At 42.9% G+C, this 10,786-nt stretch overlaps 1 protein-coding gene across 2 annotated transcripts in view; it reads left to right on the top strand.

Annotated features, from left to right (window-relative positions):
• Positions 1 to 813: 813 nt before the first annotated feature.
• The window catches only part of sh3rf1 (SH3 domain containing ring finger 1), a 30,859-nt gene continuing 20,886 nt past the window's right edge, over positions 814 to 10,786 (top strand). For both annotated transcript variants that reach the window (XM_035653469.1, XM_035653468.1), the window contains exons 1-2: positions 814 to 1,110; positions 2,060 to 2,566. In XM_035653469.1, coding sequence (XP_035509362.1) covers positions 2,186 to 2,566 — 381 coding nt within the window. In that variant the 5' untranslated portion in view covers positions 814 to 1,110; positions 2,060 to 2,185. The remainder of the gene's footprint in view (positions 1,111 to 2,059; positions 2,567 to 10,786) is intronic.

Genomic DNA, 10,786 nt, shown 5'->3' with positions numbered 1-10,786 from the left:
AAATATTGAGAAATGTGACCACCAGATGTCTCTATTCACTCTCCAATACTGATTTAGCTACGGTATGTTGTAAAAAAAAAAAAAATAAGAGTAAAAACCTATACTTTAAAAAATAAGCAAACCACTTGTTGCTGTATATCGTGACAGTAACTGAACACAGTATAATGCTACTGAAATGCAACAGGGTAAAAAAAACAACAACTTGGAGTTTGTAGACAATTTAAGTAGCTATGCCATGGATCAGGACTGCTGGTTTTCTGATAACCGCATGACATGTCCAGAGATGTCGCCAAATAATGAAATAAAAAACAAGTTATTTTTCACCCCGCCTGGGAATAGATGCTGCTTTCTAAAACATCATTACATATCATTAGACGGTGCAGTTCACGCCCGTTTGACAACGCTGGACGACGCCTTCTTGTAGCCCTCGGAAATGTCTTCTTTCCAGTACGATTTGATTTTCAAGTACTTTATTTATTTATTTATTTTAGCAAATGTGGCATATAAATATAAATGATGACATAAAGTATTAATTGTAGAAGCTGTTAGTCTCCATCATGACAAAATAATGTCGAGAGACAGTAAGGTCCAGTCCTGTAGAGGACAGAGGACACTCAGCCAGTATGTATGTGTCGTCATAGTTCTTAAATTTAGTAATTTATATAAGTTATAAATATTTTTTCACGGCGTTGCATTTGCAAGGTAATTTGTTGCCCCCCCCTGTCGGCTCCCCTGTCGGCTCATCCCTTTCCCGACAGCACTTGAAGCCCACACACTCCCTCCCCCTCCTCCTGTTTCCAGCACACAGTCCAGCGGAACAGAGCACAAGTAGCGTACTAGCATGGCGCTCGGTGCAGTCGGAGTTCCGTTGTCTTGCCTGTATCCTTTTCATGTTAGGTTTTACTTTACTATCTGACAGAGGCGTGTTTGTAACATACTTGGTACGCCTATAAAGAAAACATATCTCGGGAGAAGAGTAGTATTTGTTTGGCGAATACTCCAGATAAGTGGCCAGTATATTCTAGGTAGCTTGCTAACTAGTAACGTTAGCAAGAAAGCAAAAATTGGGAGATACGGGGCAACAAGAGGAGGAGTCCTGTTTTGGAAGAGGTAAGCTGAATTGCATTCAGTAGACGGATGCTTTTAAAGTGGTATAGATGAATTGCTTTCTTCCGAGAAGTTATAGAAAACATGTTTTGAAGTGTAACTAATGCTGTAAGAACTTCTAATTGTTAGTAAGCTACGTTACTTTAAAGGGGGCAGCATTAAAGTCGCCCCTCGCTAGCGATCTGTGCTAGCAAACTTACTTTTACATTCGTACTTTTAATTTACCGAGAAATAACTATTTGCGCTGAGTACTACTGTCATTAAAAGTCCCGTAAGTATCCGTACACGTTTTTATTGCTGTTAAGTGTTACGTAATATTGACATTTTTACGTTTTACGTTTTGCTCTACTGCTGTACAAGCTTGAAAGATCTGTGTTTCATCGTAGAAATTCTTGTCATGTCCTCATTTATACGCTGGGTTACATCAAGCCGGTTTGGTTGCAGTATCCTCTCTCTTTTTTTTTTTTTAACCACCAGAGAAAGTGAGCTGATAACATTCTCGATATATTTTCCCACCATGTTTTCGCTCTTGAACGACAAATCACAGTCTTTCACTCCCGCATCGTCGGCAGGTTTCAGTCGGTCACGGCGTGTTGACCGTACAAATGTTCCAGGGTCCAAGGATCCGATATCACGGTTCACAGGTGTTTTTATCCGTTGTTGAGTGAATTAGATTAACTCAGATCCTGTATTTGTTCATCTAATGGCAGTCAATAGGATAGTGGCTGTGTGCTTATTTACCAGTGTTATCAGCTCATCCCTTAGCTACAGTATCAGATGTAGAGTGAATGAGTCCGTTTTGCAGTGTGCCAACTGAAATGTAACATTTCCCAACACATGAAGCAACACTGCACAGTCTCATCCATATGTGATGTCTGTTGAATGCATATGCCGTGACCTATTTCTTGTGTGTACAGCTGATTCATTTGCATGTCTTGACCCTCTTTTGTAGCTGAGGCAGATGCCATGGCCACAGCCGAGGTATGGGAGTGACGTGACAGTGCTGGCCCTGCTTCCAAACAATTAACCTAATCGGCATCATGGTTTTCTGCTGAAGTAGTGGCAGAACACACAGAGAATGGACGAGTCAGTATTGTTGGATTTGCTCGAGTGCCCTGTTTGTCTGGAGCGACTGGATGCCTCAGCGAAGGTCCTTCCCTGTCAGCACACCTTCTGCCGCCGATGCCTCCAAGGCATCCTAGGCTCACGCGGAGAGCTGCGTTGCCCAGAGTGCCGGACGTTGGTGGAGTGTGCCGTGGATGAACTCCCCAGCAATATCCTTCTTGTGCGCTTGTTGGATGGCATCAAGCAGAGACCTCGGAGGGCTGGTCCTGGGGCAGGAGCCTGCACTAATGGTACGTCTGGAGCCGTGGCCAGAGCGCACAGCAGCGGGACCAGGGAGCAGGGAACCCCAGGAGCACAACCCCAGCGAGCTCAGGCAAAGAGCACCCTCGTCCGGGTTAGTATACTCACTGTGACTGAACATGGATCAGTGAGCGTGAATCTGTGTTTCCCATTGTTAGGGTCAAGCTGAAACAAAACAGAGAAAATCTGTGTGGATTAAAAGCAGCATGTTGCATTACTGGCTCTCTAATCTTTGCTGCAGATTAACTGTTATCATGGTGATCTGAAAGCCAGCCAGTTGACTAGCAGCCCAACATTACTAATGGCAATGATTGAGAACAGGTAATAGTCGAGCCTGCAAATGATTCTGCTCTCTGTGCCGGCTGCAGCTGGGCTTTTCCCGTAAGAAGGCTTCTCAGTTCTTTCTTAGCTGCTGACAATGCCGTATGCCAAAGTCTTTCTTGCACTTGAGATTGCTGCTGTAGTGTTGCTTGTGAATGTACGTGAGAAATGCAGGGTGGGACTACAGGGTGGATGTTTTATCTGCAGTACTGAGAGGAGTTGTAAAGTTAAGAAAACAGAAGAAAATTGTGAAATGTTCAGAGGGTGTGTTTCAGCAGTTTCACTTAAACAGATGAGAAAGAGATGCGCTTTTAAAGACAGATAAATAGCGATAATGGTGTCTCTGTAAGCTTCTGTAAGCCCAGGGAAACAGGTTGACTTTAATATGTTTTTGTCCTAATGGTTATGCTGAAATGCAGACAAGGTGAAAACAGGTGCTTAAAAATGTCATGGCGTGTCTTGCTTTAGTGGTTTGGTGCAATTTTAATGTTATTTATTGTACCTTTTACCTCTAACAGGGACTGCTTTCTTCTTTATTATTTACAGTGCTCTCTGGGAAAGTCAATACCCAGGATATTATTGCTGCTATTACACTTGTGTTTGAATGTGGTACTTTATCTGAGCTGCCCAGACTATTTGGGGTGGAATAATAATGTGGGCACGCACCAGAGAATATAATATGTTGATTTCTCAACACATCCTTCAAGATTCTTTACATTTTGTGCTGTAAATATACCCAAATCAATCACATTTAACAATCAAAAATCACATTTAAGTTAGTGTTTGTGAAGGTATTGCTTTAACATTATTGGAAAGAAAAATGTGGAAAACGCATGGGCCCCTGTTTGAGCAGCTCTGGTCTCAACATAGGGAGGATAGTTTAGATGAAAAGATGTCAAGGTCCTGTGTAGAATCATTGGAATGTCAAAGCGCTGATAATGTATCTGCCTAGCAATGCAGGTACGGAGATCAGAGACCTTCCTGTAAATCGCTACTGCGGTACCCGCCTCATTTGCCATAGTATCACTTCAGAGGATACGTGCTCTTTTCAAAGCTGTTTGTGCATTGTGGAATTTCCCTCGATTCTGAAAAACCTGTTTGTTGGAGATAACCTCTTATGTTTTTAAGATTGACAGTAGATTATAATCCCTCAGCGTGGAACGGATGGTGCAGTACTCCCCCTTGCAGACAATGTATGAAAGCTTTTTGTCTGAGTTTGTATAGTTGTTTTTTACTATTTTGTCATGTCTATTGACTAATAGCGTCTCTCAAGTGTCCTCTGCCATTCTAAGGCTTTCTGCTGATGACAGAGAACAAGAAAAGACATGGCTGTGCAGGTGTAACGTTTTAAGAACATAAAAGGCAGAGATCAAAGCTCTTGCTGATTGCCCAGTCTGATCTCTGGCCAGTGCTCCATGGGGACCGAGCGCTTCACTGCCCCTGGCTGATACCCTTAGTCCCACTCCTTTATTGTTAGTCGTCTGTCCCCCGATTTTTGGAGTATCTCTCAAGGCTGGAAGCAGCTCCTCTGGTGCATTGCCCCTGTTCAAGAAGAACTCCCCCTTCAATTCTTATATGGGCAGAGAATGGCCGGGAGGAGGGGAGTGAAGGGGACTGCCTGACAGATGCACAACAGGGTTTTGTTTCGGGTCCCCTCTGATCTTACTGACTGACCGACACGTGTAGAGTGGCCAAGAGAGATGAGTGTGTGTGTATAGAAGGCAACCAGTAACAGAAGCTGATGAGTGTTAAGTGAAGGCGTCACGACCAAAAGGGACAAATGTTCAGTGTGTAACCTTGCACAGTCAGCTTTGTGCTCCTCCCCTCACCATCTCCAGGGTTGCAGCAGTTGTTTGACACTCTGCCCCGGCATTTCTTTGATGAGGGGAATGAAAGGGCTCGTCTTGAATGTAGTGCTGTGGTTGTCTGGCCCTTCACAGTCAGGTTGATGACTCACCTCTGTGGTGCTCCGTTACATGGATGTTTTGTCTTCCTCTTGGCCTTGTTGACTCATATAACACAGTATTTTGTTCACACAGATTGAGAACAGATAGCTCAGTGGTATTTCTGCGTGAGAGGGAGTAAAGCCATTGGAGCTGTCTGGAAGTCAAAGGTCAGGGTTCAGGAGTCATGGCAGCCAGGGGTCAGAGCCGACGAGGGAGAGGGGAGAAGAATTAGAGAGGGATTTCTGCGGATGTCTTCAGTTATCATTATGGTCCTCTGGAGAGTTGAGCCATTACTCCCCACAGACTCCAAATGGAACTTTTATGGTCATTTCTGTCTCTGACATAAAAGCTTTAATGTTCAGTTTGAATGGTTTTGTGCATTAGCCACAGTTTAGAGTTTATGTTACATTTAGAGCTCTAATATGTAATGTAATAAGGCTTTAATTAACAGTAACTTTACTCAACTACCGGTATTGGGTGTGAGAGTGTGTGTGTGTGTCTGTCTTTGTGTATTTAGTTGATGGGAAATTAGACACTATTTTTTCCTACCCTCTCGGGGATGTAATTAGGTCATTGTCTTTTCTTTGGTATGAGAGCTTTATACAAGGAAGCTTTTTATAGGCTTCTTACATTTGATGGCCCCCCTTCACCTGCCATTATTTCTCACTGTCTTCAGAGCCATTAAATTGACTATAAACAAACAGGAAGCAAAACAACACAGCCTTTTCATTTTGTTTAACTTGCTGCTGTTTGAAGGAAGTTGTCTGATGTTGCCCACAAAGACATTGCAGTTTTTTTTTGTTTAGTTATTTTTATAATAAAGTTGTGGTGTGTTCTGTCCTATCTCTTTTGGTAGTTGATTTATTTCTTCAGAGAAAAAGAATGTTGTTTATGGCTTCCTTATGTAGAGGCATCTCATTAAAATTCCTGCGCACCTCCCTCGTCTGAGGTCGATGAGTCACGCTGGCCCTCTTTGATGACATCATATTGTTGTTGAAGCCTTTCCTCTTGGCCGGCTGGCTGACCTCTGCCTGCGCGACAGAACCCCGTCATTACACCCTCACGCTGCCCACATGCTGGCAAACACATACTTACTGCTTTCCACTGGGAAATTTTCAAGAGGCCTTTGGTCTATTCATTCGTGCTCTCTCAACACACTCACACTTTTCTCTTGCCTCCTCTGTATTTCCCACGGAGGTCTACAAGTAGCCGTGACCTTCTGGACAGTGCGTGTCAGGGATTTTGGAGCCACCTGTAATTTTCTCTTGAGACACTGACACAAGCTGTTTTTTCCCCATATTTCTGCAGTGTACCTCCTCCCTACTTGCCGTCTAAATCCAGGTTGGAGCTTGTTAAAGGTCTAATGAGATTAGAGTTTATTAGACAGTGAGTCGACACTGCTCCCCGTTCTCCTCTTACTGCTGACTGCTGACTCTCATTCTGAGGAAACAGAACACTTGTTATTTAGTGAAGTAACCTGTCCGTCTGCGTCTCTGGTTGCCACTGTGTTTTTACACACTTACCTGATGCACCTTTAGTCAGTTTGTTTCTTTGTACAAGTGCGGTTCAGTTGAGTTCCAGATGATATAATTATATTTCTAAATGAATGGTTTCTGACTGTGTTGTTAATTAAGTATCCAGAAAGCAGGTGGATAATGAGAGATCACACCACCAACTTGTTAGGGGAGCATAATTATTTTGAACCCAGAAGACTGCAGATCTACACATTTCCTATACCACCCATCCTGTACAAGCTCACACGGTGGAGTGGAGCCTATCCCATCATGCATCACCTGAACAGGTCGGCAATCTGTTTCACTGCCTTCTTACACAGAAAAACATTCATCATCACTATACATCGCTTTACAATTCTCACATTCCTGATTCCTTACCAGTGAACAGTGAATGTCTAAGTGGCCAGTTATGCTGTGGGAAGTGATTGTCCTCCGTGTAGGAGTTTCCATAATTCCCAAGGAGAAGTTTAAAAGACCCAGTCATGTGATTAAGGTGCTGCCATGGCCTCCTCATTGTAGTGTAACACTGCTCCCCTGATGAAGGGTGTGTGCCTGTCTTTGTCTTTTGGGGCTATCAGGAATTTCCACACAGAGGAAAGAGTTGTTTTGCTCAGTCTCTTTTCAACCCCTTTTTCCCAGACAGAGTAGGATGTTTTGTGTTAGTGTCCAAGTGTGTCTCTGAGGAATGCCTTGAGTAGTTGCAGGTCACTGTTTCTCCTCTAAACATTGGGCTTGTCTAGTCTCGTCCCACTTGCCAGCTCACGTTCCCCTTCTTCAGTAAACCTTTTAAGTGTCAACATGTATTTATGTGTACTTTCGGACTGTTTTTTTTGCTGTTAGACATGCAATGTTGTTCTTCGACTCGCAGTCAAATGGAAGTTGAAAGGATGGTGGAGGCCTGTGTCTGTCATATGCGTAAACTGTGTAGTTTGGTTGACAATCATGCTTGCAGTGACGTGCCTCAGCACCTGAAAGCCCCAGGGCATACTCACCTGTAGCAGTGGTATCTTGTTGCAAGACATCTTTTTGTATTCATCCAAAGGGCTTGCCATCTGGCCATTATTTTCTGGACAGTTTGGACTGCCTAGCTCCTGATGTGAACTGATTACATTTAGCCTCATTGTGTAGGGTTTGTTTTTTTTTTTTTAACAAAGTTGTGTTAATGTTTGCTCAACAGCCATTTCAACACTAAATTCTGGGTGGTCCACCGACCGAAAATGCCACAATTGGCAATGGCCCACATCCCCCTTGCTTCTTCCGTTTGTATCTCATCTCCTGCCAAGTCTGTCAGCATGACAATAGTAAGGGAAGCAGCCATGACCTTCTTTACCACCACCCTGTCACACCTGTGGGGCCACTGAAAGCCTTTCTGTAGCACTCGTTCTATATGTGGGGTCCAGAGGCCAAGGTTCCTTGGGAAAAATGTTTTGTGAAGCAGCTTATCATAACAATTTGTTTCAAACTACTTTGAGTGTGTGAATTGATCAGAGTAATTCCAGTATTTCTATGTCAACTAGTCTCCTGGCTTGGGTGTTAGGTGTTGACACCAAATTGTTTTACGGATGTTTTCATTGGAATTTCTTCTTTGACTGTTTTGACAGCTGTTTGACAACATGTGTCCCATTGTGTCCCTGCCTTATTCCCAAACTGCCCCTAATACCTGCCTGGCCTTAACAGAGCAGTTTGACCTTTCACCGTGTGTTGTGATTGGTGGGCCAGGATTGGTCATCCATGGGCTGTTTGACCGCTGGCATGTTAAGTGTTCAGTTCCCATCCCTAAGGCAGAATAATGATTTGCTTGGAGTTTCGTTTTCAGTTGTTTGACCTCTGACCCAAGAACTATTACTGGCTCTTGATGCATCTTCAAGCAACAGCGGTTGCCTCTGGCTCACCTTGCAGCTGCATTAGAGATGTGTGGTCCCAGACCTCCTTCTGAGATGATTCTATCAAATATTCTAAATGATTTGCTCAGATTTCCATCCTTTCTTCTTTAAGCTGTGTGTGTTTGCTGTTCTGCATGTGCTGAGAAGTTTCCTGTTTTTCTTTGAGGCCCAGAGGTGCAGTTAATCTGCGTTTGTCCTCTGAGTGACATCTTTGTCCCATCTGTGAGTAGACACTGGGTGTCCAGTCCTGAGTCCAAAGGATGAAATGTTGCATACTTTAATTCGAGGCATTTTTTTTTTTCTTTCATGCATCAACTGTAATAAGGACACTTATTACTGCCCAGCAACATCTTATTCAGCATAGCGTAATATAACACATGTATTGTAGTCAAAACAGTAGACACAATCAAAAGAAGCTATAGATTTCCCGCTAAACCATAAGTTTTTAGTTGAACTGAACTGATGTGGGATACTGGATTGCAGGATTCTGCTTGTTTTGAAGAGAATAATCTGCTCAAGATCCCTATATACTCGAATAGCAACTAACAAATATTTTCAATATCAGTCTGCCATTTTTCTTGATTATTCGATTAGAAATTTCATGACTATGAGAATGCCTCTCAGTTTTTTAATTCAAAACCCAAAGAGATTCAGTTTACCATTATGAAAAACGCAGATGCAGAAAACTTGAATCACAATTCAAATCACAATTGAGAAGATGGTATCCATTTGGCATTTTTGGTAAAATAAATGATTTAAACAATTACTCATTTATCAAAATAGTTAGATACATTGATGATCAAAAAATCAGTACACTTTTTGAGATGTCTCTTTTTCAGTACCGATGTTTAGAAGACGAATGATCTTTATTTTGTTTTGGAAGGAAATGGGACAAATCTTGTAAACCTGTGTTCTCAGCTACTCCACATGTGTGGGGTCTCTTGCTGACAGTATGTGATTAATTACTGAGGTGGTCTTGAATAGGCAAGAGCGCTGACAAAGACTTGGGGTTTATTTCATCCATAATATGATTTCTGCCGCACACAACCCAACACAAGAACTAGAGAATCACAGTCACACTCTTATCCCATCAAAAACATTTCTGATTATGGGCAAATTTACCTTGAGTCAAGTTGTTTTACACAAACACAGACCTAGCCCTCTGTGAGTTCGGCCTGACCAAGCCAGGGCAGTGTTTGTTTTAGTGAGTCACAGACTGACTTTAGATCCGAGGGCCCTCATACAGTGCACACCCACAAAAACACAGGTGTGTAGTCAGTACACAAACAGATCTCTGGCAACACCATGTTGAAATGTCAGTGCAGGTTTGAGTCAGATTGCTTTTTCTATTCTCCATGGTAAAAAGGTGTGATCTTCATGCTGATCATGTTAAAGAGAGGCCCATTAGCTTCCATGTATACGAACATCCTGATTAGTTTTAGAGGTACCAGGATCTCTCTCTCCTTTCTCCCCAGTGCTTAATGTTATTACTGTGGGGTGAGTAACCACAGCAACCTGGGTTTTTGTAATGTGAGTCTGTGCCAGCAGAGTTGTCTGCTTGTCAAATGTCTCTAGACTTCTGAGCCTAGAGCATAGATTCCTTACTTATACTTGTTTTTAATACTCACAGTGCTATTATTTGGCCTGGTTTGACACTACATTTCTCACTGTAAAGTCAAAACTGAACTGTGCTTGCAAAGCTTTAGCATGACGCCTCTATCTGAGCAGGATTGACTTAAATAGAGTAACTGCTGTAATAGTGTAGTTCTGTTAAGGACTAACCACTCAGCAAACCTTTGCAGAAGGACAAGAAAAGGTCCCAAACTCTGAGCTCCTCAGATTTGCGCCTCATTGCTTCTCCACTCTCGCTCCTGTATGTGACGCCTCACTTAGCATTCAGTAGACATAAAGGAAAGCTACCAGCTACATGTTACATCTGGGCTGAGTTCACAGTGGAATGGACAAACACACTCACACACTTTCTTAAGAAAGTGAAAAATGGTCAGTGCTGTGCTGCTTCTTGAGTCGGAGAACAGATGCAGTGTTTGTGCCTCGGCCCTTTGCCAGTCCTGTGTCAATATCCTGGCTTTGTTTGTCCACTGTAGAGGCGTACAAATACCAGCCAATACAAGCAAATGTTCTTCAGATGCCCACTGGTCTGAAATGCAACACTGGACAATTAAAAGATACGCAGTCATATGAGAAGCAGTCAGACCTTTAACAACGATAACTGGGAAACATAGCAGTGGCTATAGCAGGTTTTATCTGTGATTCAGCAACTACACAGTAGGTAGTTGTCCAGTCAAATTTCCCCTCGTCTTGCAACTCCCTGCGTAAATCAAAGTCAGCCTAAGCAGAGCGGAGCAGAGCAGGTGGCTCACCCTGAATGACTAAGAGGAACAAAAGGCCAAAGACACTGCACGCTTTCACCAGCACAGTGGAGAGTAATGTGAGGAAATGCTTAGTATTCAGCTCATATTGACTGGTGCTCAGTACACAGATACTGTGACATTTGTGAACTAATCCCTCTGTAGCTTGGATACAAGCTAACTTCCTATGTGTAACTCCTCTCTGAGTGCAAATCCAGGTTATTAGATACCTGACAAATCAAGGTACCTCTGATCTTACAGTCACATGGCTGATTTAACTA

The sequence above is a fragment of the Morone saxatilis genome, unplaced genomic scaffold (assembly GCF_004916995.1).
Source record: "Morone saxatilis isolate NCDOM2014 unplaced genomic scaffold, NCSU_SB_2.0 Contig12, whole genome shotgun sequence".
Lineage (NCBI taxonomy): Eukaryota > Metazoa > Chordata > Actinopteri > Moronidae > Morone > Morone saxatilis.
This window is presented reverse-complemented; position numbering and strand designations above follow the sequence as displayed.